The 14391-nt window shown below is 36.7% G+C and overlaps 1 protein-coding gene across 2 annotated transcripts in view; it reads left to right on the top strand.

Annotated features, from left to right (window-relative positions):
- Positions 1 to 9923, top strand: part of LOC150084446 (proteasomal ubiquitin receptor ADRM1-A-like) — a 154537-nt gene extending 144614 nt beyond the window's left edge. For both annotated transcript variants that reach the window (XM_090376075.1, XM_090376076.1), the window contains exon 10: positions 9609 to 9923. In XM_090376075.1, coding sequence (XP_090232201.1) covers positions 9609 to 9727 — 119 coding nt within the window. In that variant the 3' untranslated portion in view covers positions 9728 to 9923. The remainder of the gene's footprint in view (positions 1 to 9608) is intronic.
- Positions 9924 to 14391: the final 4468 nt, after the last annotated feature.

Here is a 14391-nt window from a genome sequence, read left to right as displayed (position 1 = left end):
CAAATTTTAGATGACAGATCTCATTTCAATGCAGTTTCAATTCCCTGAAAATGATGTAATGCTACAACAGAATTTGATGCCAAATCCTACATAATTCATATATCTGACCATTAATGTTAATACACCTATTGCTTTCTTTCTACCATTGTTTGGTACATAATTTAGTTGCTGTTTCTTGCTGAAACCAACAACAACAATAATAACGGTAAGTTACTTTCTTCGAATGAATAAGATAGTATGATGAATAAAACTCCACTCTGGAGATGTGTCCTTTATGTGAGCTGAAGGCATTCTTGTCTAGGAAGTACAGCTGTTGGCAAAAAAACAACTTATATTAATTGCCTGACTTAGGAAATGTCCATCACATTCAGTATGTGACAAAATCGGTCTGATCTGTTTAAAAGTTCTGGAATCCATCAAGCAAAGAACTGAGGCTGAACAATCATTGGATGATGCAGTGTTATATATGGAAATTTTAACATTTGAACGAATCGTTTCTAAATTGGAAGAATTGTGTCATTGAGGAAGTATTGATTGTGGATTATTCTATATCTGTATTCTGGGGATGACTACCATTGAACTTGGTTGAGGACTGAACATTGGTAATGAGTTGCCATTACCTGTGACATCTAATGTCATAGTTCATATAACATTTGTCCTGTGAAAGTGGATGAATATTTGGTATAAATTTACTGCTGTTTGGAGACAGGTGCTAAAAGGAAAGATAGATTTTTAAACAATTTTAATGATGAATGCCACCGAAGTGAAAAAAATATATATTAAAGCATGTGTATATACACGTTGACTGCTTTTGGTTAAATGTACACTTAGACTGGTAGAACAGTGGAAACCTTTGAAAAGTCTGTTCAAGTTGTTCATTGCTGGAATGCAAGCTTGTGTCAAAAGAACTGCAAGTGTTGTGCTTTAACGCAAATATACATCCATTCAATTGTGGTCAAGAAATGAGTTCTGTGAAAGGAAAGGCACACAAAATTAATGACTGATCAATATTATCACACTGATTGAATCATGAGCTATTTTGCATTACAGCTGGGATTTTGCTTAGCATCAATTGCTGTCTAGAGAGCACTATTAAAAGCTGTATACTTGATTCACAGTTTCATATGTTCTTTGCTTATTTTGAAGTTATTTTATCTAGTTTAGTATTTTCTGCAAGACAAAAAGGGTAAATTTTTTGAGGACTATGCTTAGTGAATTTTAATTATTTAGTTTTCCAGTGATGCAGATTCTGAATCTCATTTAAGATTCACATTACTTGAATAGAAACCACAGTCTCAGATATTTGGACTGAAAATGAACAGGGATGAACAATACCTTGAAGATGATGACATTGAATCAGCTCTTTATAATATGTTAACTGATGCTGATATATTATTCTGTTCAAGTGAATCGGATTCGAGAGCGAGAACGAGAGTATCCTGTGCGGACATACATTTTTGCCGCTCCTGGAACAGAGAAGTTTTTTCTGATTTATTTTCTGTTTTATTAGCTTAAATTGGCATATTAACTTATTTTCTACAGTAGTTTTATATTCTTATTTACGATACTTAGATTAAAGTAACTTAGATAGAGATTTTGTAGGTATTACTTAGTATCGGAAAGGGTATCAAATCCACGTGTTTGCCGTTCGTAAATAGCCGCCATTGTACGCGATACAAAATATCTTGAAATAGATAGCATAAGCTTAATATACTATAGTATAGTACATAATATTGTCAATTAATCAGATAATTAATCTTGTTGAATTTCATTGTCAATTAAATTGTACTTTTAACTATACATATAACGACTTGGGTTACATAACAAAATAATTAGTAAAAAATAAATAATTAATACTTAACTTGATACAGAAGTTATATAAAGGGATTTCGTAGATAACACTCGATACTGAAACATAAATATAGCGTTATAACTGTGTTGAGATATAAGTTTAGGGTTTTAATTTTGTACTCAAATTGAAATTTTATTGAAATTAAATCGAAATCATGACTCTGACCAGAGCAGCAAAGCAAAAGGCTCAAGCTAATAGGAGTGCTGTGGCTCAGGGGAGAACTGAAGGGGGCAGTTGCCCTCTGAATCACAGCCTATTAAAATGCACTACTTGCTTGATGTTTGTGGAGCAGTCAGGTACGGGACATGATACTGCCATGGGGGATGTCTTTGTGTGTGCACGATGCAAGGAGTGTAAGGAAATCAGGCGACAACTCAGCATTGTTAGGGACTATATGAGAGCTTGAAGGACAGGGTGGATGCCCTCGAAGGATTAAAAGTGAGGGGCCCATCAAGCTCTCAGCTGCCCACACCAATGCCAGAGCTTGCACATCACGCAACACAGCGGCAGCCCCAAGGCAGAATGCGCTGGTCCCAAAGGAACTAGTAGTTGTTGGTGACTTTATTGTCAGGGAAACGGGAAACATGCTTTGTAAAAAGGATAGGTGGAACAGGACCAGGGTATGTCTGCAAGGGGCAAAGGTTGATGACGTAGAGCGGATATCATCTTTTAAGGGCACAAAAGGTGATATAGTTGTACACGTTGGCACTAATGATATCAAGTAGGAGACCAGCAGAATTACTTAACAAGTACAGGTCACTGTTGAAAAAAAGCCGTGAATTAGGGTTGAATTTGAAAGTGTCTGCAATTCTGCCTAGACACGATAGGAGGGAGTATCTGGTGAGAGCCCTGTCGATCAATTCGGCCCTGGAAGGATTGTGCAAGGCTCAAGTGGTAGAATTTTTTTCAGCCTGGTCTGTACTTGTTAACAGGAGAGACTGCTTCTACAGGGATGGGATACACTTAAATAGAAAGGGTGCAAGAATGTTTACTGATGCTATCAAGGCAGTGTTAGGTGGGTTGGAAAACTGCTAGATTGGGGGGGATACAAGGACTAATAGATTAACAGTAGCCACTGGCAGAGGTGAAAGTGATTCTTGCATTGCTTCTATTGGAATGAGCCGCAGCCTGGAAAATAAGATGCAGGATATTTCAGAGACTGCTGGGAATCATTGGGGTACAAATAAACACATAGGTTGTGTTAGGGTAGCTAAGAAAAAGAACAGGTGCATGTATACTTGCGTGTACACCAATGCTAGGAGTTTAGTAAATAAATTTGATGAATTTGAGGTATTGCTCAAAACATCAAAGGCAGATATTGTGGTGATTTCAGAAACGTGGTGTCACACAGGTATAAGGAATGCAGAACTGGAATTTGGGGAGTACAATGTCTACAGAAAGGATAGACAGGATAGGAAGGGAGGAGGGGTTATGCTATTAGTTAAGAAATACATAAAATCAAAGGAAGTGAAGCCAGTCGACATTGCTGGACAGTGCAGTGTCGAGTCAGTTTGGTGTGACATAAGCATTGGGAGATCAAAATTGAGAGTAGGAGTGTGCTATAGGCCTAATGACTCTGAGTATAATAAGAAACTGTACAGGGAAATAGAATGGGCCAGTAAATCAGAGAGTCTTATAATGGGGGATTTTAATTTCCCAGATATTGACTGGAATTTGGGGGCTGGTCACTCACACACAAGCAAGGCTTTTGTGGATTTATTGGATGATTGTTTTCTACATCAGCATGTTCGGGAGGCAACTAGAGGGAGTAATAATCTTGATTTGATTATCAGTAGTGATTCTTCATGCATTCAGAATCTGCAGGTAAGTGAACCACTACGTGGCAGTGATCACAGTGTGCTGAAGTGGGATTTACTCAAAGAGGTAACTACCATTAGGGGTAAAGGGAAGGGTTATTGCTTTCGTAAAGGCGACTACGATGGACTGAGAGAGTATTTAAATTCTATACAGTGGGACCAACTGATGATGTTACCAACAGCAAATTCAAAATAGGGGAAGCATTCAAAGAACATATCTTGGAAGCTACTAGGCTTTACATACCAACTAAGAAATATTGTTCAAGGTTTAGGCCTAAGTGGATTTCAGTTGAACTAATGAGACATATGGCAGAGAAGAAAAATGCATGGGATACATACAAATTAACATGTGACACAGAAGCCTATGATAGATACAAGTTGATCTGTAACCAAGTTACAAAGGAGGTTAGGCAGGCGAAGGCAGATTACAAGAAATCTTTGGCAAGTGATGCAAAGAAAAACAGCAAAGAGTTCTTTACTTATGTAAACTCTAGAAGGAAGGGGATGAATCAGATTGGTCCACTTGATATCGACGGGTCAACTGTTGATGATCCTGCTCAGGTAGCTAACAAATTGAATGAATATTTTGCATCGACATTCACACATGAGGAGTTATTCAGCGAGGGGAATGCCAGAGGTGTATTCAACTCTGGCAGTAAGCTAGAGAATCTTGTAATAACTGAGAGTAAAGTGGAGGAGAAATTGTTGAAGATAAATACAGGAAAGGCACCTGGGGTGGATGGGGTCTATCCAGTTATATTAAAGGAGGCAGCAAAGGAAGTAAGCAAACCCTTAGCCATAATTATGAGAGCTTCCTTGGACTCAGGGGAAGTACCCATGGACTGGAGATGTGCAAATGTGACCCCAATTCACAAAGGAGGATCAAAGGGCGACACAAATAATTATAGACCTGTTAGTTTAACTTCTGTTCCAGGAAAATTAATGGAGGCACTGGTTAAAGAAGCACTGCAGGATCATCTAGACAAGACTTCAGTTATAGCTCAGAGACAGCATGGTTTTGTTAAGGGGAAGTCTTGCCTGACCAATTTGATTGGATACTATGATGCAGTCACAAAAGAACTGGATGTAGGGAATAACTTTGATATTAAAGGGGTGGTTGAGGGGAGAAGACAGAGAGTGGTAATCAATGGACACTGCTCATCGTGGACTAATGTTATTAGTGGAGTCCCTCAGGGTTCAGTATTGGGTCCATTATTTTTTTTCTGTATTTATAAATTATATTGATGATGGTATATCAAGCTTAATGTCCAAGTTTGCAGACGATACGAAGGTTGGCAGGGTTGTCAAGGACACTACTGACACTATGCTACTGCAACAGGATCTGGAAAGGTTGAGCAGATGGGCTGAGAGGTGGCAAATGAAGTTTAACATTGACAAATGTAAAGTACTACATATGGGAAACAGCAACCCCAGAGCAACCTATCAACTCTGTGGTACTACACTGAAGTGGTAGAGAATGAAAGGGACCTGGGGGTGGTTGTGTAGGCAGATATGAAGTTTTCTGAGCAGTGCAGGCGGGCTGCAAGAGTAGCTCATGGTGTATTGTCGATGATATATAGGAATTTTTCTAGCAGCGATAAGGAGGTGATTATTCCCTTGTATAAGGCAGTGGTCAGACCGCACCTAGAGTACTGTATACAGGTCTGGAGGCCTCATTTCAAGAAGGATGTAGGGATGCTGGAACGAGTACAGAGAAGGGCAACAAGATTAGTGAATGGAACAAAGGGGTTCTCTTACGAAGAAAGGCTTAAGTTTTGCAAATTACAGTCTGGAGACTAGGCACCGGCGAGGTGATCTGTATAAAGCTTTGTGTATAAAGCCTTGAATGGTTTGAGCATGCTCAATGCTGATGGGATTCTTCCTCTTGCTCAGAATAATCACCTGAGAGGGCATAAATTCAAATTGAGGAAAGACAGGTGTAGGATAGACGTGAGGAAATTTGCCTTTAGCGGGTGGTTGGTTGGTGGAATAGACTTCCATCGCTTGTTTTGGAAGTTGATAGCCTAAATAAGTTTAAGGCTCAGCTGGACAGGTATTTCGAACAAACAGAGGGGTGAAATGGAGGTGGTTATTTTTTATTTATTTTTTTTTTTGGCTGATGCTGCATAAGCTTGCTTTCTTGCATCAAATGCCTCTACTAATGCTAATTCTGAATCTTGTTCAAATGCAAGGCACATAGAAAGGACCATCAAAATGATGGTCCTTTCTAGGTGCCTATATAAGCAGCAAGTGAATGTGTTAAACAAGTTAGAAGTAGCGAAAAAAAGCGACATGAGCACTTTTCAGGTTACCAAATTGAAGAAAAGTACAAGTGATCACTATAAGTCATATTGACTCTTTTCAAATCCAGTTTATGATCCAAAATTTTTGAAAGAAAACATTGGTGAACTCAAGAAAGGGAACTTCTGAATTGCAAATTTGTGGTGGAAACGATCCTAAACAAGCCAAGCAGGCTGATGATTCTAGACATTTTAGCCTGGCTTGTGCATCAAGTCTATTCATGTTCTTCCCTTTTGACTTGAATAAAGTCAAGAGTTTGCTTGTTTCTTTGAAGTGTTATACCAGTGTCAATCCAACATACCTCACATCCATGTACTGAGATCATTCATCCTAGATATGTTTAAGAATATTATGTGTAAATTTGCTATATCTGCAGTTTTAAATCTTCCGCTTCTCTCTTGGAAGTTAATTACCATAGTAGACTAAACCAGAAGGATGATTCTGACTTGGTCATAGGCATTTCTTCTGTCACAGTTATTAAGCATCTAAAACGAGATAAGGTTCTGTTCTTTTGTTCATTGAGGATATATTTATTGATGCATGGACAAAATGCTATTCGAGTAGTATCTGCCACCAAATTCTTGGGACTTGTATTTGATAAAAAAGCTGATTTTTTTTATATTTTATTTGTCAGCTCTCTCTCTCTCTCTCTCTCTCCTGCTTTGAGGATGCAGTTAACTCCATCGGCACACAACTCCATCTGTATCATGCAACTTGTGCAGTCTAAATTAGCCGAGTGGGTAAAGTACCTGCCCGGCAACCCAAAGGTCGCGGGTTCGATTCCCGCCTCGGGCTTGGATCAAAGTACTGCAAAAACCTTGGGAGGTGCAATATGGCCACAGAAGCTGATGCGCCAACAACTACCAAATCAAAAATCAAACGCAGTCTAAATTACATGTGGCCAGATCCTATCCACTGTGAAGCTATTTGTATTGCTGCTGAAGTATTGAGAACTTCTCCTGTCCATATATTTATTTGTGGAAGCAGGTGAACCATTGTTATTGCATCAATGAACGCAATTGTCTCTATAGTATGCTTTTAAACTTAAACCCCTGTCAGACCATCCAACATGGACATCTATTTTTGTGCCATGCCAGGAAAATATCTATAACTCCTGTCAGATTGCCGACTGTTCTTTTCATATTTGTATTCAAGAGTTACTGAGAGATCTCCATATCATGGTAGACAAGGTTACCCTGTCACCAAGGCAACTCCCTCTGCCCTAGCTTTCTCGTTCTAGTAGTAGACTTCACCCTTAAAAACTGATGGCAAGGGGATATCTGTGCAGAGTTGCACACTATAGAGATAGCCTTGCATCACATACAAACCTGCCACCATCAATAATGTGTAGTTCAATATAGTAGTTTTCTCAGTTCATTGCAGATCTTTTCATCTGAGATATAATCCTCACCCAGTCCTCTTCCAGGTACAGCAGAGGCCACATCATATTTTGGAATCTTGTTTTGATATTCACTTTTGCTGCACCTGCAGCCATGGGGATCGGGGGAAATGCTTTGGCTAATATTGCAGCCAAATCAGCAGGGACTAACAGGCAGTGAGTAACCATTGCCTGTTATTCTCCTATACAGACTATTAGCAAGTGAAATGAAAGAAACTGATTTCCCAATGCAACATTCATGGCATGGGCAGGCTTCAAACAAGTTATGCAAGATTAGGCCTGTGATCCACATATGGCATTCTGGTCTGCAGAAATTGTAAAGAGTAAGTTGTTACACTCTAAGCCTACATAGGACAATCAATTTACATATTCTTTTCTGCTAAAGGCTGATGACTCCTCTGTCTGAGCAGCGTGAGATCATTTGACAGTCAAGCATGTGTTGACTGAATTTCAGTATTTTATCAATGCCTGTTATTGAAAGAAGACAGTTGTAGAATAGATGTGCAGAAATTTGCCTTTAGCCAGTAAGTGTTGATTGCCAGAACGAGCTTCCATCTGTTGTGGAAGTTGACAGCTTAAAGAAATTGAAATGGAGTGAAGTGGGAAGTTTTTTTTTTTTTTTGTGCTGATGCTGTATAAGCTTGCTTTCTTGCATCATATGCCTGTACTAATGCTAATTCCTGAAATGACAATTAGAGCTTTACTAAAGATGAATGATTGCTAATTTGTTTTGTCATTTTTTTGCAATCTGACTGAGTGTATAACTCAGCAGATTTTATGTAGCAAAGGTGATGTCTTAAATTTTTCAGTGAGAAATAGGTATACCTATATAGAAATGCATTTTTAATCATTATTTTTTACACATTTCTTTCTTTTCCTGTTTTTATTGAGATTTGCTTATATTTAGTTTTTATACATTTTGATGTGATAACTATTTGTTGGTGTGTGTTATATTATTTGCATATTTGTCACCTCCCTTATGGAAGCAAAACACTGAGCATCACAGCAATGATGCTCACTGCTGTGCAAAAATCATTTGGAGTAGCAAATGATTTATCGTTTGGCAAAAGTCTACTTAGGGTATTTTGTCTACATTTGCTGACCTTAACTAGAGTTCATTGTTACCCATCATTTGGATTTCTCTGAAAATTCTGATAATGTACTAAAAGAGTACATGATCAGTTTTTTGTTTTTTTTTTTTTGTTTTTTTACATACGAAATATGTTTTTAGGAGTGTGGGGTGGAAATTTACCCTCATGCCATCTGATTGGTCAAGTAACCAGCATTTTAAATACGATAGATAGGACAGAATTCTCAGAATGGAAAAGCAGTTAGTATCATTTTTATTTAATAAATGACTGTTATTGAGGAAATGCCTCAATATTATTTAATACAGTGTTTCTCAAACTAGGTTCTGCGAAAAATCGTAATTAATAATTAAAAAAATAAAATAAATAAATTTTGCATATTTGTAGCATACATCACTTTTGTATCATTATAATATTTAACTTTTTTTTTTCGGTTGAAGGAGAGGTGGAAGTGAACAAATATAACTAAACTCACTTCTTTGTATACATTTTTTTTGATAATTATTAGTATTTTGAAATATTATTATTAAAATATGTGACCATGGATTTGTGGTTGGAAAAAGGAACTTTAAAACGAGAAGCAAAGTACTTCTAGTAGTGCAACTGTGGTCGATGAAAACAAACAGTATTGTCACATTTTTAAGTGAGGATGAACAATTGCAGCCTTTTGATTCCACAAAAATCTGAAGTGAAAAAACAGGAACCAACTAATAAAAAACCAAAACAAAAGCATGATGATAGTTTATTTGAATTTCGGCTTTACCTGTGTTGGATATAAGGATGCTCCTGATGCACAGTGCATCATATGTAATAAAATATTAGCAACAGTTCTTTGGCTCCCACTAAACTTGTGTTTCGTAAGTGCTCCATGAATATGTTGTGAGGTGAAAAGTGTTCCCTGTCTAAAAAAGTGGGAAATGCTGATTTAATAAATGCCTGTTATTAAAGATGAAAAGAAAACATTAGATTGGGATACATTTTATGTTGTCATCTTCAATTTTTCAAATTGTATGAGTGAGCTAGCCTTTAACTACATAGTTAAAGGCTACTTTTAACTACATAGTTGAATGTAGGCATTTGTTATCCAATACCTCCAAAATCAGTATTGTTATTTAGTGTCTAATTGTAGCAATTATTTAATTTAAATTTAGATATGGATGCTTTTGTGCAAGCATTACAGAATTCCCAGAATAAAGAGGGAACAGCTGTCATTTTTATCAAGGATAAAGAGAAAGATGAGGATAAAGATGAAGATATGAGTTTAGACTGAATTTTATATATGTAAAGATTTTTGATATAGAGTATTGATTCATATGACTATTAACTGTGAGTGCCATTTCATTAGTCTTTTATCATTTGTGCTTGAAAAAGTTCTAGACATAATAAAATCTGAAAATTATATTCATCAAGATGTAACTTGCAGCAACTTTATGAAATAGATTTGTGATCACTGAATTATGCTTCCTGTTTTACTGAATGTCTGTTGAAAGCAACTACAGCCAGTATGAAGTTATCTATATAACTGCATACTGGCTGTAGTTGTGTAGGTCCTGTGTGTTATCAAATGATACTGTTATTCACAATCTTTAGAATGATGCTTAATATGTACTGACTGCATTGTATGGTTTGTTTGTGAATAAATTAATTTCTTTTACTGAGTTCAAAAATATATACATATATATATATTTTTTTTTATTTCAGTATTGCAAAATCTTGGACAAAGTGAAATAATCAAATAAGCCAATTTTATTATTATTATTTGACATGACGAGCTCATGTCAAATTGAGGAGAATGCTTTAGTGAAACTGCATATAAGGGCACAGTATTAATGGTATTTCTGAATGTGTGTGCACACAGCTAGAGTTTTATTGTAGGTGTACACATTAGAACTGTAGTTGCCTGTGGTGAACGGAATCAAGACTGCCTCAGATAAGAAATCTTTAAAATAGAAACATAAGCATATATTTATTTTAAAAAATATGGTAGTACATATAAAATGTGCAGTTCTGTAGCCAGTACATACCAGATTTGCATAGTTGGATGGGCATGGCACAATTTTTTAGAGGCCATATTCTGTTTGCCATGTATACACAGGCTTTGAGAGTATTTTGTGATATTAATGAATGAGGAATACAATCAAATTTAAATGCAGTAAACAAAAAGAGCAATAGTTACAGGAAAGTAAATGCAATTAAAAGCTAAATAAAAGTTAACTTACTATAATTGCATTGGGGTGGAATCCTCTGCAATGCTGGAGCAATTGGAGCATTTGCACTCTAGCAAATCCAGCTGTCTCTAGTATACATTAAATTAATAAATTTGTAATTTTATTCCTATAACATTTAATAAAACTTATAACAGTTTTAAAAATACCAATTTGCAAATGATTTTTTAAAAATTTACTTTTTAACCTGTCAATGGCGGCACAGGACCTAACAGATGCCTCTCAAAATTAATGCTTCTGCATCCTTAAATTAACTGTACAGTTTTAGCACTACACCTATGAGTTGTAACCCAAAAATAATGAGTCCAAGTTAATTGTTGGCTGAAGATAAAAGTCTATGATTTTCTGTACCTCTCTTAATATAGACAAATTTTTACTTGATATGGTTTTTGAATTTTTATTTGTTTTCTCAGAGTAATTGTACCCAGTAGGTACAGCTCTACCAATTCTGTTCCACTTTTAACTTGTGGTAATGCTAGCATAGGACTGCTTACTAACACTGCAAAGCTTAGAATGGCAAGTCTCTTTCTAGTTCAAATTACTTATAAAACTCTCACATGATCAATTAATGTTAGATCACTTGGTAGAGACATAGTTACAAACATTAAATTACATTTTATTTGAAATATTTGTTAATATTTTTGAATAATAAACATGGAAAGCGATAATCACTCCATAGTGTTATGTGTTCAGGTTATCTGTAAAACTGACCCACATGATCTAACCATTATTAACAGTTTTTAATAGTTCATAAATTATGCCTATTTGAAATGTTCATTATTTTTCAGTAATAAACACAGTGATAATTACTCAACATTGAGTTAGCATTAGAAATATCTACATAATGGAGTGAAATATTCCATGGTATTTTCCTACCACTTCTGCCTCAGTGACATCTTTCTTTGCAGTATAACCTCACAAAAGGTCACTTTGGTCTCAAGAACTTATAACCACAAGTTATTGTGACCAAAGAACTTGAACTATTAATGAAGATTTTATTCTCACTGCAACATGATGTAATTCTTAGATATAATAAGCCATCTCTACTTCAGTAATGGCAGGGAGATGCTATCTACCAGTGCTGTGGACATGAAAAATTGCACCTCCACTTCATCCCTCTGTGATTTCTTATCATGGGTAATCATGCTTTCTTCAAGGCATGCAAAATTTGGATAGTGGGAAAGCAAATACAAAAGTACAAGATAGAAAACTGACTTATCTAGAGGCAGTAAAGCATCCTTGCAATTTAGTAAAATAACTGTTCTCTGTTCAAATTTGTGCTATACAGTTTGATGTTTAATTCTAATAAAAGTTTTATTAGTATTAATATTTTATATATTTGGAGAAAGCTTTTGATTGAATAGAATAGGTAAAATTATTGAACATATTGGAAAGAATAGGAGTGGATTGGAAGATAGAAAAATGATTAGCAGATTATTTTTGGGATAAAAAGTAATAGGACAGGACCAGTGTCTTGACCAGTCAGGAACAGACACCTGACTTTATTTAATACTTATGTGGGAGGTAAAGAGGCATTTAATAAAGAAATCATCAATTTCCTATATTGGTGAGGGAGAATTATATGGGCGGTGGAAATGTTATTGAGAGTGTTACATTTATAGATATGGCACAGATTGCAGAAATTTTTAATAGGTATTAACTAGCCCTCATGGTACACAGTTGTGTAGAATTGCTGTCCTCATTACAAGATGCAAAAGATTCAAGTTCAAATCCTGTTGGTGAAATGGGGAATTTTTATGGACATTTTTCGCAATGTAGCTAAGTTGATGTCGTATGAGGGTAGCATTCTTTTTTGCTGATGTATCTAAAGCTCAATAACAAACCAAAATTAGCATTAGTTACCTTAGCATTATGCAGAATCGGCCAAAAAAAAACCTCCCATTTCACCCCTCCATTCGCTCAAAATGCCTGTCCAGCTCAGCCTTAAATTTATTTAGTCTATCAACTTCCACAACAAAAGATGGAAGTCTGTTCCACCAATCAACTATCCACTGGCCAAAATGCAATTTTCTACACATCTGTTCTACAACTGTCTTTCCTCAATTTGAATCTGTGCCCCCTCAGGTTCTTAGTCTGAGCAAGAGAAAGAATCCCATCAGCATTCAGCTTGCCCAACCCATTCAGGACCTTATACACCTCAATCATATCACCTCCAGGAGCATACTCTCCAGGTGCTGCAATTTGCAGCACTTAAGCCTTTCTTCGTAAGAGCACCCCTTTGTTCCCCTCACCAATCTAGTTGCCCTTTTTTGTACTTGTTCTAGCAACTCTACACCCTTCCTAAAATGAGGCCTCCAGACCTGTACACAGTACTTTAGGTGTGGCCTGACCAATGCCTTGTATAACGGGATAATCAACTCCATGTCCCTGCTAGCAAGATTCCTATATATCATTGACAAGACTCCATGATCTGCCCTGGCAGCCCGTGTGCACTCTCAGTGAACTTCACATTTGACTGCACAATAACTCCCAGATCTTTTTCACTTTCCACTTCCCTGACTGTAGGGAAGTGGAAAGTGAACCACACGGTATATTTCTCTTTGGTTATTGCTACCCATATGCAGTACTTTGCATTTGTCAATATTAAACTTCAGTTGCCACTTCTCAGCTCATTTGCCCAAATTATCTAGATCCAATTGGAGTAGTATACTGTCGTTAACAACACTGCCAACTTTTATATCATCTGCCAACTTGGACATTAAACCTGATATACCTTCATCAGTATCATTGATAAATATACAAAACAACAATGGGCCCAACACGGAACCCTGGGAAATCCACTAATAACATTTGTCCACGAATAGCAGTGTCCAATGATTACCACTTTCTGTCATCTTCCGCTCAACCATCCCTTTATCCATTGTAGCAACTTACCCTTAATGCCATACCTCTCCAATTTGTACAGCAGCCTTCCATGTGAAACAGTATCAAAAGCCTTCCTGAAATCCAAGTATACGATATCAAAATTATTTTTGGCATTCGGTTCCTTTTTGACCACATTGTAGTATCCAGTCAAATTGGTCAGACAAGATTTCCCTTTAACTAACCTATGCTGTGTCTTACCTATTATTGCGCTCTTGTCTAGATGATCCTGCAATGCTTCTTTAACCAGTGATTCCATCATCTTCCCCGGAACACAAGTTAAACTAACAGCTCTATAGTTACTTATGTCACCTTTTGAACCCCCCCCCTGTGAATTGGTGATACATTTGCACACTTTCAGTCCATGGGATCTCTCCTGAGTCCAAGGAAGCTCTCATAATTATGGCTAAGAGTTTGCTTACTTCCTTTGCTGCCTCCTTTAATATAACTGGATAGATCCACCCCAGGTGCCTTTTTTTATGTTTAACTTCAACGATTTCTTCTCCACTTTGCTCTCTGTTATTACAAAATCACTTAGCTCCCTGTTAGAGTTTGATAAAGTTCTGGCACTCCCCTCATTGAATAACTCCTCATGTGTGAAAATGCAGATGCAAAATACTCATTCAGTTTTTCTGCTATCTTAGCATGATCATCAATAGTCAACCCATCTATGTTTCAATAGTCAATCGATCAGTCTGATTCATTCCTTTCCTTCTAGAGTTTACATAAGTAAAGGACTCTTTGCATCCTTTGCCAAGGATTTTTTTCTAATCTGCCTTCACCTGCTCAACGTCCTTTGTGACTTGATTACCGACTAGTTTATATC

Source organism: Mastigoproctus giganteus, chromosome 6 (genome assembly GCF_048544385.1).
Source record: "Mastigoproctus giganteus isolate SK-2022 chromosome 6, ASM4854438v1, whole genome shotgun sequence".
Taxonomy (NCBI): domain Eukaryota; kingdom Metazoa; phylum Arthropoda; class Arachnida; order Uropygi; family Thelyphonidae; genus Mastigoproctus; species Mastigoproctus giganteus.
The sequence above is the reverse complement of the archived record's forward strand: the minus strand, read 5'-3'. Positions and strand labels throughout refer to the sequence as shown.